The 17864-nt window shown below is 36.3% G+C and overlaps 1 protein-coding gene across 1 annotated transcript; it reads left to right on the top strand.

The window, feature by feature from the left end:
• The first annotated feature begins 1342 nt into the window (after positions 1 to 1342).
• On the top strand, positions 1343 to 5209 carry LOC115967004 (zinc finger BED domain-containing protein RICESLEEPER 2-like). Its single transcript, XM_031086120.1, has 3 exons — positions 1343 to 1433; positions 2539 to 2639; positions 3368 to 5209. The coding sequence occupies exons 1-3, from the start codon at positions 1343 to 1345 to the stop codon at positions 5207 to 5209; spliced, it is 2034 nt and encodes a 677-aa protein (XP_030941980.1).
• Positions 5210 to 17864: the final 12655 nt, after the last annotated feature.

Below are 17864 nucleotides of genomic sequence, written 5' to 3' on the forward strand. Positions count from 1 at the left end.
GAGGAGGCCTGCTTCATGCTCAATTATAGAAAAATTTCAGTATCATAATCAAATATATAATTTTTGTCATAACTTGCAGGTATTGAGTCGCAAACCTATTACTCTTTTTTTTTTTTGCCATTCATAACTTGTCACGTAAACAAGTTATAATAAAAATTGTGTACTTTATTATGGCACTAGCATTTTTGTCAATTATAATACAAATCCTGTTTTCGTATAATTTTAGTATTGCAAATTATTAAGGCTGTTAACGTGTATTAGGGTATGTGGGCTTTAGGCCCACCTTGTTTACTTATATAGCACACTTACTTGTACGGCACACTCTGCCTCCTATATAAAGGCACTTATGTATATTCTATTACTGGTGAAATACAATACGATCATTCAGTATTTCTAATATGGTATCAGAGCCACTGCTCTAATTTTCTTGTGTCTTGCAGTCTTGTTTTGCCGGTATTTTTCGCTGCCTCATCTTCTGTGGTCAGTAAACCCCTTCAATGCCATCTCCCAACTGCTCCGCCGCAGTCAGAGGTCCTCAGGGTTGAATCTCCACCGCCAGAAGCTCCTCCTCGCCGCCAAAACCATTGCCATCATCGGATTTGTCACCTCTGACCTCCGATTAGGACATAAGACCTATCATCGTGTAGATATTCAATCGATCTAAGCACCGCCGCCAGAAACAACCACATCTGACCATCCACGCGTTGCCACGCGCTGGTCAAAGTTTCGGCGAAGTTGATCCACGCGCCTCACGCGCCACTAGGGTATCTCCGATCTTGTTGCCGCCGACACCATAAGAATCGTCCTTCTCCGATCTCCATCATCAGCGAAGAAACGGCATCATCGGACAGCTCACGCGCTCTCACGCGCCAACAGAATCTTCGGCGAAGCTGGTCCACGCGCCTCCCGCGCTCCACGCGCCACCGGGTAATTTGCGACGTCATCTCTAACACGTCAGCCCTAGCTAACGTCATCTGCTTACATGAGCACCACATCATCTGCTGACGTCATCACCTGTCAACCTGCTGACGTCATCCGGTTGACTTTGGCAAAGTTGACCATTGACTTTTGACCAGAGTTGACTTTTTTCAGTCCAGGTGCTCCTTACCCAGTTTTTCGCGTAGATTTCATTTTTGCAGTCCATTTTTGCATATTTTGCTTCTAAATGAGAAATAAGGACAGGTCTTCTTCTTGTTGCTATAATCGTCGCCAACAATCTAGCAAACGTTTTTGCAATTTTTGCAAACGTTTTGGCCACAATATTGAGACTTGCTATCATCGCAACAAATCAACTGTGTCAATTTCCGCTACTACTGTTGCTAATACTGAGAGTGTCCAACCAATGGCTCCCGTCTCTGCACAGTCTAAGTCTTCAGGTCGCACTTTCACTATGTCCACAGATGACCTTAAAAATATCATCGTCAATGTCATTGGTATGGTTGGTAATGCATCTTATTCCTCTTCTCTTTCAGTTTTATCTAGTATGTCTCCTTCCTCTTGGCTTATGGATTCTGCTTGTTGCAATCACATGACTCCTCACTCGTCCTTATTTTCTGAACTTAAACCTGTACCACACCCTCTTAATATTCACACAGCAAATGGTTCCACTATGTCTGGTCATAATTAGGGTTGTCCAGCGATTCTTTGACCCGTCCAAACCGACCGGGTCCGACTGACCCGCATCCCAACGGGTGAACCCGAAACCTGTAGTGAGTCGGATTCGGGTGTATTTCTTTCAAAACCCGATTATTCGGGTCGGGTAGCGATTTAAGGAAGAAAAAACCCGCATTACCCGACTCGACCGATATTAAAAAAAAAAAAAAAAAAAAAAAAAAAAGTAATTCAGCACTCAGTTTACCCGTGAAAACTGAGTCACTGAAGGGTGCTGTCCAGGACTGAAATGAGGAGACTGATTGGACTTAAAGCACTCAGTTTTTTTTTTTTGTTTTACACGCTAAGTTCAAATCAGCCACTTGCTCCTTACACACCAAGCAATCATGGCCGTCCGATTTGAACGTGATCAACGGTTAAAGCACTCAGTTTTTTTTTTGTTTTACACGCTAAGTTCAAATCAGCCTACTTGCTCCTAATATTTTTACACACAAAGCAATCATGGCCATCCAATTTGAGCGTGATCAACGGTCTTGATCCTTCTAAAGATCAACAAAATCATTCCAAGTTTCCAACACACAAAAGAAAATCCCACAAAATCTCTCTTCACTCTTCAGACTCTCAGAGGTGCAGAACGGCTAACCCTCACCTCACCTCAAATCATAATCAAAAATTTCCACTTCCCCAAGCCATGGCCGGTTACCCTCCCTCAGCCTCAAGAGACCCTCAACCCTCATCTCTTTCTCTTTTAAATAGATCTGATTTTTCTCTCTGTTCCACTTTTCTCTGCTCTCTAGTCTCAACTTCTGATTCAAAATCTCTCTTTTATTTTGAAACACTTGACTTCAATCCAACTCTCCAAGTCTCCAACGGACCAAACACCAAACCTTGCTGGTTCTCATCTTCACACGTATCCCCGCTGAGCAGAGGATCGGAGTGTTGTCGCTGGTCTGTCGCACCAAGGGCGCTGTCCGCCGCCTCTCAGCCTTCAAGCACGGCGACCGCGGTTTCGCTTTCCTCGTCAACAGGTTCGTGTCGCTCAAACAAATCTGTTCTTTCTCTTTTTTATTAGTTATTTAGATTCTTCAGTTCTGATTGTTTTTTAAAGCTTTTAAGATTATTTGATTGCCTTATTGTATAAAGAATGGTGAGGATTTAACGAATAATACAGACACTAAACAAAGTTTGTAACTTTTTGAAGTAAAAAAATATTTAAGGTGACGGATTGTGATTAGTGCTCAAGCACCTCCTTTCCATGTAAGAACACTGTGATGTTGAGGAAGTTTGTTCAAAAACCATTGGCTATGTGTAACTAAGCAAAGTAAAAAAAAAGAGAGAACTAAAGACAATGAGAGTCTCAGATTACTTCAACTGAAGTTGTTTCTATGATTTGGTTTTATAAAAAAAAAAAAAAAAGATTTGGGAAAATGTATTGGGCCTCTATGTTTTGAACAAGGACAATTTCTTTCACATGCTTATAGTTATACCAGTTCTTAGTTTTGTCTTGACTCTTAAACAATGCATACTTGCAATTTAAATGAAATCATGAAGTGCCATGTAATTTACCTTGATACAGAACACTGAGTGTTAAATGAAATCAGTACTAGTGAAGTAAATTCTTATGCATAATGATATTTCTTATTTTACAAAGCTCCAATGTATGTGATTTTGCCCTTTAAGAGGTCAACTACAATGATATTTCTTAGTATTAGGTTTTTTATGGTTGTTTGTTTATACTTAAATTTGATGTCTTTAGGTCATGGAACCCTCTACTGATGCCCCCCCTTCCCAAACAACACCCGCTGCCCAAGCTGGACCTGCTGTCCAAGCTGAACCTGTTCCCACTCCAACAAATGCTGAGGCACTTCCACCTAGACCTAGTGATAAAACCAAAGTGAGTGAGATAGCTGTTGATTGTGGTAATAATAGGAAGAAGTCTACTGCTTGGGATCATTTTGAAAAAATAAAAATCAGTGAGGGTCAATTTAAGGCTGTCTGCCATTATTGCCAAAAAACTTACCGTGCTAATAGTAAGGGTCATGGTACTACTAATTTATTGAATCATACACCAAATTGTGTTAAGAACCCTAATAGAGCTTCACTTAAAGGGCAACAAACCTTAGCATTTGAACCCAAAATGAATGGGGAGGAAGGGTTTAAGCTTGTACCAACAGCCTTTACTGTTGAGGCTTCTAGGAAGGCACTCGCAGAAATGATTATAATAGACGAGTTGCCTTTTAGGTTTGTTGAAGGGTATGGGTTTCAAAAATATTCAACAACCTTACAACCTAAGTTGCAAATTAGGGATATCCCATCTCATCAAATTGTGGCTAGAAATGTGATTAGCATTTATGGTGTTGAGAGAGAGAAACTAAGGGAAGCCTTGAAAGGTCGTAGGGTGTGCCTTACTACGGACACATGGACTAGTATTCAAAATCTGAATTATATGTCCCTCACAGGTCATTTTATTGATGATGATTGGAACTTGCATAAGAGAATTTTGAATTTTTGTCTAGTGGAAGACCATAGGGGGGAGACTATAGGTAGAAAGATTGAGATGTGTCTCCGTGAGTGGGGTGTTGATGGCATATTCACCTTGACAGTGGATAATGCTTCCTCTAATGGTGCTACTATTAAATTTTTACAAACAGTAACTAAAGATTGGAAGGGGACTATTTTAGAACATGAGTTCTTGCACATGAGGTGTTATGCACATATCTTAAATCTGATTGTGGGAGATGGTATGAAAGAAATTGATGTGTCCATTGCTAGGATGCGTGAAGCAGTGAGGTATGTGAAGTCCTCACCAAATAGAAATCAAACTTTTAGGAGTATTATGGAGAGATTAGGTATTAAATCCAAATGTTTACTAAGTCCTGATGTACCAACTAGGTGGAACTCTACCTATCTCATGTTAGATACTGTTGAAAAATTAGAGAAAGTGTTCCTAAGAATGGACTTTGAGGATGATAGCTATTCTTCATACTTTTTGAACAAGGAAAATAGTGGTGGTTTGGGATCTCCTTGTGGGGTTGATTTTCAAAATTGTAGGACATTTGTGGGTTTCTTGAAACTTTTTTACAATGCAACTAAAAAGTTCTCCGGTTCTTTGTATGTGACTTCAAATACCTTCTTTGATGAGATGTTTGTGATTCAAGAAAATATTGCTCATTTAATTAAATCTCAAAATCATCTCTTGAAAAACATGGCAACTAAAATGGAAGCTAAGTTTGAAAAGTACTGGGGGAAAGGGGATAAAATTAATAAGCTTTTGTATGTGGCTGTGGTGCTTGATCCAAGGAAGAAAATAAGGGTTTTGAAGTTTTCTTTTTTTGAAATTTATGGGGATGAAGTGGCTAATGAGATGGTTGACTTGGTGGGGAATTTCATGGCTAGGTTGTATGATGATTACTCTAGGGTTGATTCACCAAATGTGGTGCTACCAAGTGAGAATGAGAGGACACACATGGAAGGTGATACAGTTGGTTGTAGTGATCCGTATGCAATTGTTAATTCACGATATGAGCGGTTTTTAGAGGTTGAGAAGTCTATAGGGTGTAGCAATGAGATGGAAAAATATTTGGCTGAAAAATTGTGAGAGTAGAAGGGATGTGAAATTTGAGATTTTGGGGTGATGGAAAGCCAATTCAGATAGGTACCCAGTGCTGTCCAAAATGGCTAGGGATGTGCTGGCTGTACCTGTTTCTATGGTTGCTTCTGAATCGGCTTTTAGTACCAGAGGGTGCATACTTGATCCATTTCAAAGTTCACTCTCCCATCTCATGGTTCAAAATCTTATTTGTGCTCAAAACTGGCTGCAAGCCCATGTCCCAATTTCTTTTCGCAAGTCAAAGGACGAGATGGAGGCCGTGGAAGATGAATTTCATGAATTAGGTAATATGTTTAACTTCCAATCTTCTTGTTTACTAAGTGTTATTAAATGTGTCATATATTTGAGCAAAATTTAATCTATTGTCTCAATTTTTTCTTTTCTAGTTTTAAATCAAGCAACAACAGCAGCAAGTTCTAGTTCCTGTTCAAACAAAGGTGGTACTCGTACCACAGTCAATATTGATGAATGATCACTGATTGGGTATGTTTCTGCCTTTATAATTTTTGTTCATATTGGTGTCCCTTTTGGTTATTCTGTAGCTGTTATTCTGTCTTTATATAGTATTGATAAATATTTTTCCCCTTGTATTGTAGGAGGATGGAAGGTCGCCTTTTGTATAGGAGGTAGTTTTTTTGGATATATTTTGAAGCTTTTTTGGACAGATGTGTAGCTTTTCTAATTATAATTATACATGAACTCTTGTCTTGCTTAGAGGAAGGAAAACTTAGCATCTGTGTAGGCTTTCCTCTCTATAAGTTATGGACATGTTAACTATAGAAAATAGAGTAGTTCTTTACTGCCTTAGGAAAGCTATTTTTTTGGAAATACTTAATAGTATTTCATAGTTGTAACTTATTATATATACTGCTGGGAACTGCCTAGTGCTTTGGTAGTTTATTGCCTTGTGCAGTAACTGCCTTCTCTGCTGCCTCTATGGCTTTATATATCAAATTATGAAGATGATGTATTTTTAGTAGTGCTTGTAGCCTATGTGGTTCTGGAAATTTATTTGATGTGTGGAATGGTTGGTAGGTACTAGGTATGTTTTCACCTTGACAGATGAATGTGGAAACAAAATGGTACTGCCTAGGCCTTAAGGCTTAGGCAATTTGGAAAATATTTGTTATAAATTTATAATGTGTGGATGATGAAAAGGTGGTAACAAAAATGGTAATTGTGTTTTATTGATGAATGTGGAAACAAAATGGTACTGCCCAGGCCTCAAGGCTTAGGCAATTTGGAAAATATTTGTTATAATGTGTGGATGATGAACAAGTGGTAACAAAATGATAATTGTGTATTTGTGTTTTTATCTATTTGATTAATGCCTAGGTTTTACATTCTATTGATATTTAACAGGTATCCAGATTTTACTTTGAATTCATACTCAATGAAGGCCCATTTTACATACTTTGAATTCATACTTTGAATTGATAATGTATTGATATTTTACATTCTGGGAAGTATGAATTTGGAGTTTTGGACAAATTATAGTAGAGATGAAGGCCCATTTTAAAAGAAATTTAGTAAAAAACAGGCCCAATCTGATATGTTAAGATTCAAAAACTATTAATTCCTTGAAAAGTCCAATAATTTCGGCCAAAAGGCCCAAAAAAATTAAATTCAATAAAATTTACAGAAAAGGCCCAATAAGAGGTCCAACCCGTTCAAACCGATGATCCGACCCAGCGGGTTTAACCCATATTTCAATTGATTGCGGGTCCTTTTTTTAGTGACCCGACCCAATCGGCTCGAGTGCGGGTTGGGCCCAAACCCGGGCTGACTCGACCCGTGTACAGCCTTAGTCATAATATAGGTTCTGTTTCGACCTCCAATCTCTCGGTTCCTGGTGTCTTTAATGTTCCTGATCTTTCTTACAATTTATTTTCTATGGAACAATTAGCTAAGTTAGGTTATCGTATAATCTTTGATTATTCTGAGTGTATTATGCAGGATCCAAGGATGGGACAGGAGCTTAGGACCGGTTCCAGAGTTGGGCGTATGTTTTCCGTGGACAACCTTCGTCTTCCACTTGTTGCTCCTGTTTCTGTTGTTACAGCTGCTGCAGCTTCTTCTACTCCTTCCCTTGCACTTTGGCATGCTCGACTTGGTCACGCATCTTCCTCTCGAGTACAACAATTGGCTTCTAGAGGTTTATTAGGTTCAGTGTCTACAGAAAATTTTGATTGTGTTTCATGTCAGTTAGGAAAACAACCAGCTTTGCCTTTCAATACTAGTGAATCAATATCCATTGATATCTTTGACCTTATTCATTCTGATGTTTGGGGGCCTTCCTCTGTCTCTAGTATTGGTGGGTCTCGATATTTTGTTGTCTTTGTTGATAATTACTCTCGCTATAGCTGGATTTTTAATATGAAACATCGTTCTGATTTATTGTAAGTATATTCTAATTTTGCAAAAATGATTGAAACTCAATTTTCCAAACGTATCAAAATTTTTCGATCTGATAATGCTCTTGAGTACACTAAATATGCTTTCCAAGCTGTTTTGCATTCCTATGGCACTGTTCATCAACTAACTTGTCTAGGTACCTCTCAGCAAAATGGTAGAGCTGAACAAAAATTTCGTCATATTCTTGACACTGTTCGTGCTCTTCTTCTCTCTGCCAAAGTTCCTGCTCCTTTTTAGGGTGAAGCTGCCCTTCATGCTGTTCATGCTATTAATCGCATTCCAAGTCCTGTTATTCAAAATCAAACTCCATATGAGCGCCTTTTTGGATCACCTCCAGACTATCACCACCTTCGCTCCTTCGGTTTTACTTGTTTCGTTCTTCTTCAGCCACATAAGCATAACAAACTTGAGCCTCGGTCAAGGCTTTGTTGTTTTCTTGGCTATGGCGAAACTCAAAAGGGGTATCGGTGTTATGATCCTGTCTCTCATAGTCTTCGTGTCTCCCGTAATGTTGTCTTTTGGGAACATCGCTCCTTTGTCGAGCTCTCTCACTTCCGTGCCTCCCTATCTTCCTCCTCTATTTTAGATCTTTTTCCAGATGAGGCACATATTCCTTCTGTAACTGCTCATGATCCTCCTATAGTTGCTCCTGATCCTCCTATAGACTTCTCTGTCCAACCACCAAATACCTTTGATCCCTTTCCTAGTTCACCCTTTAATGAACAGGTGGAAGATGCACAGGTTGAAGACGAGCTACCCAACCCTGAGCTTGGGTCCCCTGCTCCTGCTCCGCCTGAAGATCTTGCACAAGACATTCCACCTCGTCACTCAACTCGGGTAAGATCCATTCCTTCACATTTACTTGATTATCATTGTTACACTGCCCTTACTACACTGCATGAGCCTCACACCTATCGTGAGGCTTCCACTGACCCTTTATGGCAGATTGCAATGAAAGAGGAACTTGATGCATTATGTAAAAACCATACTTGGGATTTGGTGACTCTCCCCCCTAGGAAATCTGTGGTTGGTTGTAAGTAGATCTACAAGATTAAGACTCACTTTGATGGGTCCATTGAGCGCTACAAAGCTCGTCTTGTTGCAAAAGGTTTTACACAAGAGTATGGGATTGATTATGAAGAGACCTTTGCCCCGGTTGCTCGTATCTCATCTGTTCGAGCTCTCTTAGCTGTTGCTGCTGCCAGAAAATGGGACCTTTTTTACATGGATGTCAAAAATGCATTCCTTAATGGGGATTTAAGTGAAGAAGTTTATATGCAACCTCCTCCTGGTCTCTCTATTGAATCAAATAAGGTTTGTTACCTTCAGCGTGCTCTTTATGGCCTTAAACAAGCTCCACGAGCTTGGTTTGCCAAATTCAGCTCTACCATCTCTTACTTAGGTTACATGGCCAGTCATTATGATTCTGCCTTATTTCTTCGTCGCACTGCCAAATTCAGCTCTACCATCTCTTACTTAGGTTACATGGCCAGTCATTATGATTCTGCCTTATTTCTTCGTCGCACTAACAAAGGCACTATTTTACTTCTCCTGTATATGGATAATATGATCATAACTGGTGATGACCTTAGTGGCATTCAAGAACTCAAGGGTTTTCTCAGTCAGCAGTTTGAGATGAAAGATCTTGGACATCTCAGCTACTTCTTGGGTCTTGAAATCACTCATTTTACAGATGGACTTTATATTACTCAAGCCAAGTATGCCTCTGAACTCTTGTCTCGAGCTGGACTCACTGATAGCAAGACTGTTAACACTCCAGTTGAGCTTAATGCGCATCTGACTCCGTCAGGGGGGAAACCGTTGTCTAATCCCTCTCTTTACAGACGCTTGGTTGGCAGCATAGTTTATCTCACTGTCACTCGTCCAGACATTTCCTATGTTGTTCACCAGGTGAGTCAGTATCTGTCTGCTCCATGATCGACTCACAATGCTGCTGTTCTGCGCATTCTTCGATACCTAAAGGGCACTCTCTTCCATGGTCTTTTCTACTCTGCTCAGTCTCCTCTTGTTCTCCGTACATTTTCTGATGCTGATTGGGCAGGAGATCCCACTGATCGCAGGTCCACCACTGGTTATTGCTTTCTTCTTAGTTCTTCTCTGATTTCTTGGTAAAGTAAGAAACAAACTCATGTGGCCCGCTCCAGTACTGAAGCAGAATATCGTGCCCTTACTGATACCACATCTGAGCTCCTTTGGCTACGGTGGCTTCTCAAAAACTTAGGTGTATCCACATCCTCTGCTACTCCTCTTTATTGTGACAACCAGAGTGCCATTCATATTGCTCACAATGATGTCTTCCATGAACGGACTAAACACATCGAGATCGATTGTCATTTTATCCGTTATCATCTTGTCTATGGTGCTCTCAAGCTGATCTCAGTTTCTTCTAAAGACCAACTTGCGGATATCTTCACCAAGTCACATCCTAAGGGACGTCTTCGCACTTTGGTTGACAACCTCAAGTTGGTCTCACATCCACCTTGAGTTTGAGGGGGGCTGTTAACGTGTATTAGGGTATGTGGGCTTTAGGCCCACCTTGTTTACTTGTATAGCACACTTACTTGTACTGCACACTCTGCCTCCTATATAAAGGCACTTATGTATATTCTATTACTGGTGAAATACAATACGATCATTCAGTATTTCTAACAGAGACAATACAGTAGTGATTAATATGAAATAGCAAAATACTAATTACTAATCAATTACCCCATTTTCTTTTTGGAATCAAATTCTCTCATATGTGTATAGTGATTTGCAACTCACTCACATACAAGGAATCATTTTGTAAGGAAGTGGTATTTTATAAAACATACTGTATATAATAACATTTTTTGTCATAATATGTAAGATTTATATAAGTATAATATTCATACACCTGGAGAAAAATAATTGCACACATTCACTCTATAAGATAACTTTCTTGCACCCAAAGACTACAATCATTTTACTTTAGTGATTTCTTCTCCAAAAAAAAAAAAAAAAAATTACTTTAGTGATTAAGGGAAACGTGCTAAATAGTAACCCAACAAGGGGGACAAGTTAAATAGGTTCCAGGTACTCTATACCTAATTGGTCAAACTCTATGATACATTCAAGCACTTGATTATGTGCCTAATGACAACACCATACACCACCGCCACTTCTAGGTGAGTTGGTACCCAATTATGTAAGTAACTTATCATTTGGAGTTCGAGCTCCCGCATTTATCTAGCAAAAAAAAAATTAATAAAAATAATGACAAGACCATATTGCCAAGCTTGGCTAACATAAATAAATTATATATATAGGTCAGCATGAAAAAAAAAAATTATACATATCTTAAACGAGATTCTTAACAAAATTGCAATCTCTTCTAAAAAAACAAAAGTTATATCTTGATATATATATATATATAAAAGTTAATGTAAGGGTAAGGGCCCAAAATTATATATTAGGTTTTGGGCCTTAACCAAGAACATTAATTGGTCTGAGGACAAATAAATAGTATTAAGGGTGTTAAGCTCAGAGTCCCATAAATAACATGCAGACAAAAAGATTGGAAAAGGTGATCCGAGGAAGAGTGTCTCCTCAGATAAAGAAGCATAGATCAAATGCATATCCTGTCACTCGAAGTGACCTCCCAAGAAACTCCACTAATAGGGGCATGCATTACGAACGTACTGGAAGAATGGGAGCCAGGAAATATCTAAGAGAAAGCTGCTACAACTGCATTAAATGCTCTGCAGTTAACTTTCTGGCCGCATTTATGTGGAAAAGACTCCTGAACAGTGCTACATTGGCTATCCCAACTCACAAAGGGCCAGAAAGGGTGTCCGATGCGATAAGCACTCAAGTAGTGGACTGAATGATCAACAAATGGAGGGCTAAGATCACTGGAAGGGAGATATATAATGTAAGGGACCCTTGACAAAGAGGGGATAGGAAAATAGAGAAAGAAATCTAAAGAGAAACACTATAGCAGTCAAGAAATAATCTTGTAATCATACTTAAGATAAATATACAAGAACTGATCTCCTCGGACCTGTTTAATGACGATTTTCTTTAGTTGAAATTCATCTACCTTTCTGTTCTTGTCACTTGAATCCATTTTGTTTGCCATCCAACTCGTTCTAGCTCAGTTTTCTAACCCACTCTCTATAAATTTATTGTTTTGGGCCTTTTGGGCCCGACCCTATTCATTCTTTGTGTTTGGGATTCAAATTTGATCCTTAGAGCAATTGCATCAGTTGATGCAAAAAATTTTGCATTACCTATTTTTTCTATTTTACACACCTATTTTTACAAAACATACACATCATTTTACCTATTCTACACATTTATTCAATAAAATATTCATTTTTTCCCACTGTCATCTCCCTCACAAACCCAAGACAACCCGCACAGCCACCATCATCCAACCACCTAACCACCATCATCAAGCCACACAACAACCCAGCCACCATCCCATTCAACCAAGCTACCATCAATGAAATTCACATACCCATTCAATTGAGCCACCATCATCAACTTACCCAAATCCAAAGATCCAAAAGCCCATTTATCAGAAAGAGTAAGGGACGGCGGTAAAGGTCAAAGAGAGTGAGGGACGACGATGACCTGAGCAACAACGAGCGACGACCTAAGCAACAACGAGATCGACACCTTTGGCTTGAGCAACAAGATCAAACTCATTGATCAAACAATGAGATCGATGCCCTAAGCAACAAGATCGAGCGACACCGGCCTGAGCACTAAGCACTGATCGAAGCCTCTAGCCTGAAGCTTGAGTTAGAGACCAACGCCTCCAGCGATTTATGAGATGAGAGAAAGAGAGTCAGTTGAGAGTCAAGTATAGAGAGGAGAGAAAAAAAAAAAAGAGTTGATCTAAGAGAGAAACTGAGATGAGAGAAAAAAAATTATTAAGATATTAAATGCACATGCTACAGTAATCATGCATATTTGCACGATTACTGTAGCAATTGTGCATTTATGCACAAATTTACACCCATTGATGTAGTTGTTGTTTTGCTCAAAATGTATAAAATGAGCACATTTTTCTATTTTGCATCAACTGATGCAATTACTCTTATAGTTAACTAGGTTCCAATTTCCAAGTACTCTATACCCATTTGGTCAAACCCTATGATACATTCAAGCACTTCATTATGTGCCTAGTGACAAGACCTTACTAACATAAATAATATATACTGTCCTATGAAGTGTGAAACTCACCACCTGAAATACAATAGTAACAAAACTACAAAGTAAATATGCAAACAATGAGGTTGATATCATCAAAAAAAAAAAAATATATATATATATATATATAGTAATTGGATTATAATAAAGATTTGTCAGTAGTGAATTTGTAATTGTATAAATTATAATGTTATTAAAATCACAAATTATAACCTTAATTCTGATGAAAAAATAATAAAAATTATATCATTACCATTACTAACAAAAAAAAAAATCATTTTCCTACATAGTTGTACTATATTGTAAGTACCAATAATATTTATTACTAGAAATGGTTCATTTCATGACTGATATCTATTTAAAATATATCATTGGTTTATAACACTATAACGTGTCACCTTATTTTAAAAAAAATAAATAATAAATAAAAATAAAAAAACTGGAAAACAAAATGGATTTGAGATTTTTTTTTTTTTTTTTTTTTTTCCTTCATGTGGCATCGCCCCTTTTCTCAATGGTTTTTGAATAGTTATCGAATGGTTTGATTTAAGATTTAGGTTGTGCTTTTAATATTTTTTTTCTTTTTTTCTTTTTTAGCTCAGATAGAAATCTTAATCTAACAAACCTAATAGGCTAATATACTACTCTCATCCCATCCCACCCAGAACCACTTGAACTTAGGTCCTAAAACCCCACCTGGTTGGTCTAAGCCATTGATCTACTTAAAATAGATCCTAGCCATTGAATCTGGATCCTTTTCAAAGAGGGAATTTATACATGAGTAGTGAGTACAAGGTTTGGTGTGTTTAGATTCTGTTTATTTTGCTAAAACTGAAAATTTATAACTAAAAGTATTGTAGATAAGGGTAAAAGTTAGTTGAAATAGTACAGTAGAACTCATGAATAGTACCAAAAAGTGTAGTGAGACCCATGAATAATAGCAAAAATAAGCTTAATAATGAAATAATTTTATTTTTAATTTTTAATCTTAGTGTGCATTTGGATTTGAATGAAAATTATAAATTATTTTACTATTTTTCTTACTTTTTATAAATTATAAATTATAAAAAGTGCAGTGAGGCCCATGTATTTTACACTAAGCCGAACGCATAGAGAAGAGAGGCAATTAGGAGTGAAACTCAGATCGATGGTGAGAACTGTGAAATGCCTCCTCTAGACACTTTCCCAGCGCTACCAAATGGTGTCTCCAGTTTAAAACCGACCTACTACAAAATCATTCTTCTAATAGTTTTCACATTCATAACACTAGTCAATTGATTTTGATGAATAAACTACCCGGACTGATTAACTTCCTCTATTTTTTTTTCCCCGGACTACCAAATGGTTGATGATGTATTATTTGTTTACTTCTAATGTACATGAAATTCTATGTATTTCTGAGTGTTTTCCTTTCTTATGTACAAGAGAGAGTGTGTATTTCATATCATAGTATTTCTTTATGAAGCATGTTATAATTCTTATTCTTGCCACAGCAACAAGATGCAAACAAACAATAAAACTCTGGTTGATTGAAATTTGAAAGAGTTTCATCAGTTATTGTATTACTCTCATTGACATAAATAGGACATCCTAGCATAGAACAAGACAAGTACAAAAAACCAATTAATGTTTAGATGTCATCATGGAACACATGCTATATGTATATATTTAATGGTTGGTCACTTTGAACCATCCATAAGATTTATACATGCTTGATGAAATTCTTATAGTCATCATCAACTAGGGGAAAAATCTGTTTGTTTTGTATTGATAGGCCAAGAATGTATTGACTCTTTCGGTAAAATTAATCAATTAATTACCTAAGTTAATTAATTAGATTCAATTACATGCAATAAGCGTGGTAGCACAAACAAATCACTAATTAAGTTAAATACAGCGGAAAATAAATTCGACACAGGTGATTTGTTTATGAATGGGGAAAAACACCGAGACAAAACCCCACCAGGTGAATTTAAGGTCACCACTCCCGAGAATCCACTATTATTAAAACAAACGGTTATAAGTAAAAGGAATCCTAGTACCTAATACCAACCTACAATTGAACCGTTACCCCAATACCCAATTGGACATGTGATGTAATAGCAATCTCTCCTTTCAATCCACGAATCCTAGTACGTGACTAACCAATGATGCACGGATCTCGGTACGTGACTAACTCCACAACAACCCTTTGATTGTTGTAGTTGATTTGTAGCAGCTTCACATAGAAACACCAATAAGATCTTTAATGTCGGTGCAAGAGACTTTACTTGGTTACAGAACCCAAAGGCGTATAAGAAATGCAGCAAGAACTCTTTCTTCTGTAGGAGGAGGCTAGGGTTTCAAAAAGAAAACCTTATAAAACTCTCTAAGATTAGGTTTTTCTTTTTCCACCTCCTTTAAATAGGAGTTTAATGGGTTTTCTTATTCCAAATAGGTTTACACAAACTTTAGGCTTTCTTAGTCCAATAAGGATTATACAAACCCACAAACCTTAGGTTTTCCTAGTCCTATAAGGATTATACAAGCTCATAAACAAATAGTCTTTTAGAATAAAAATATTGCTGGCTATAGTCTGAATCCTGTAAGCTCGATAGATCGAGACATGTGTCGAGCTTTAAAGAATCTCGACAAATCGAGCTTCTGTCAAGGAGGTATCAAGACCTGCAAATTGCACTTTTCTTGAGCAATTATTGAGTAATCTTCATGACTTCAATTTAACCACTTGTAATTATTATCTTGAACCTTCTTAGATTTACCCAAATACAAGTAAAGCGCATCCTGTCAAATGATATGTCAATTACATAAAAATATGTCTTTAACATGTATGATATGTAGTTTATCTATATACTACAATCATTAGGCAAATGTTTTTTTTTTTTTCTTTGCTAGGGCTTACAAAACAATACAAATATCAAGAAATAAATAACAAAGAAAAAAAAAAAGAACAGAATTAAACATCTTAATCCACTTTAGTATGTGTTAGATGAATTTATTTTATAAGTTTATAAATTTTGTAAAATGACTAATTTTTTTTTTTTTTAAGTAAAATTGTGCAAAACTCGAACCAATTAAATAAACAAAATAATAATCTTAACCAAAGGGTGTTGGAAGATACCATATATGAGGATATTTTTATATATAAAAATTAAAAAAAAAATTAAAAGATAAGAAACAACTCATGCCTGTGTGAACAAAAATACAATAATAATTAACGCACAACTACAAACCAATCTAGAGAGAGTAACAGAGACAGAGAGTTGGCTTCTTCTTCTTCTTTTTTTTTCTTTTCATAAACAATTCTAATGGTTCACGAGTCACAGCCAACCTTACCAAATTTCAAAACAACGACGAAAATTCATCTTTTTTTTTAATAGAAACAAAGTCATCTTTTTATTGATTAAAATATTTCCTTTCTTATAAAAATTTAAGTTATCCTAGTCCCTTATTGGTGGTGCGGTGGTGCTTAAAATATTTCCCTTGACTTGGTTTGGAATCAAGTTTATAAACCTCTTCTATCCAAAAAAAAAGTGAAAAGAGGAAAATTTATCATTGGGATAGTTTTTTTTTGTGAGGAAGAGATTTTTTTAGTATAGAGTTATTTGTTGTGATCAATTAAGTTTTTAATATCAAGAAAAATATTTTCCCTTTGGTAAAAACTCGAAAATATTTTTCACTCTATTAAACTTGTTTTATGTTGACAACAGGGAAAACTTTTTCCGTTTACTTAAGTTTTCCCATATCAAACAAATACCAACAAATGCGAAAATTGCATTTAAGATTACATTTTGTGTCAAACATATAAACAAATCATTAAATTATGTGTTATATTTGCTCAAGGCGGGTTAAAACTTAAAACTTAAAAGTTAAAACTTAAAACTTAAAACTTAAAACTATAAACATAGATTCACCCGTACCATTATTATTTTATTTATTACTTACAATTTACTATTTCAATAAATTAAAAAAAAAGTTAAATTGTTTATAAAAAAAAATTATTCTAAAACCATATGGGACTGGGACATGAATACATAATTGTACTATGTTTGATAGGCATCATGAGAGATCACATGTTGTCAGAAACAGAACAGAGATTATTAACACAACTCGTGGCTTCTTTCGTGATTGCCCATGAAAGTGAAATCTGATATATGTGCACATGACACTGTTTGACATTATTCTGTTTTCTTTATCTTTTTTTCCTTTATCATCACATTAACAGTTGGATAACCACTATTTTGGAATTGTGGATAACTTTTGATAACTGGACATGCATATGCATCAGCATTGCAATCGTCAGACAAAAAATAAAATAAAAAAAGCATTGCAATCGTACTCTGTTGTGTGAGCTGTGACTTGTGACCCACCGTTTCGATGGGAAGAGGAGGCCTGCTTCATGCTCAATTATAGAAAAATTTCAGTACAATAATTAAATATATAATTTTTGTCATAATTTGTCAAATATGCAAACTTATTATTATTTTTTTTTATCATTCATAATTTGTCATATGAGTAAGTTATAATAAAAGTTGTATATTTTATTATGGCATTAGCATTTTTGTCAATTATAATATAAATCCTGTTTTTGTATAATTTTAGTATTGCAAATTATTGAGGCAATAAGTAGAGATTAATATGAAAGTGCAAAATACTAATTACTAATCAATTACCTCAATTTCTTTTTGGAATCAAATTCTCTCATATGTGTATAGTGACTTGCAACTTACTCACATACAAGGAATCATTTTCTAAGGAAGTGGTATTTTATAAAACATACTGTATATAATAACATTTTCTGTCATAATATGTAAGATTTATATAAGTGTAATATTCATACACCTGGAGAAAATAACTGTACACAATCACTCTATAACATAATTTTCTTGCACCCAAAGACTACAATCATCTTTCTCAAAAAAAAAAAAAAAAAAAAAAAAAAAAAAAAAAAAAAAAAAAAAAGACTACAATCATTTTACTTTAGTGGTTACGGGAAACGTGTTAAATAGTAACCCAACAAAGGGGACAA

The sequence above is a fragment of the Quercus lobata genome, chromosome 11 (genome assembly GCF_001633185.2).
Source record: "Quercus lobata isolate SW786 chromosome 11, ValleyOak3.0 Primary Assembly, whole genome shotgun sequence".
Taxonomy (NCBI): domain Eukaryota; kingdom Viridiplantae; phylum Streptophyta; class Magnoliopsida; order Fagales; family Fagaceae; genus Quercus; species Quercus lobata.

What these genes read in the sequence shown, in the direction of transcription:
- LOC115967004 (XM_031086120.1), top strand. Translation starts at nt 1,343, where the DNA reads ATGGCTCCCGTCTCTGCACAGTCTAAGTCTTCAGGTCGCACTTTCACT. An exon ending in TATCATCGTCAATGTCATTG is followed by an intron (nt 1,434 to 2,538) that starts GTATGGTTGGTA and finishes CCCGCTGAGCAG; the next exon opens with AGGATCGGAGTGTTGTCGCT. An exon ending in TTCGCTTTCCTCGTCAACAG is followed by an intron (nt 2,640 to 3,367) that starts GTTCGTGTCGCT and finishes TGATGTCTTTAG; the next exon opens with GTCATGGAACCCTCTACTGA.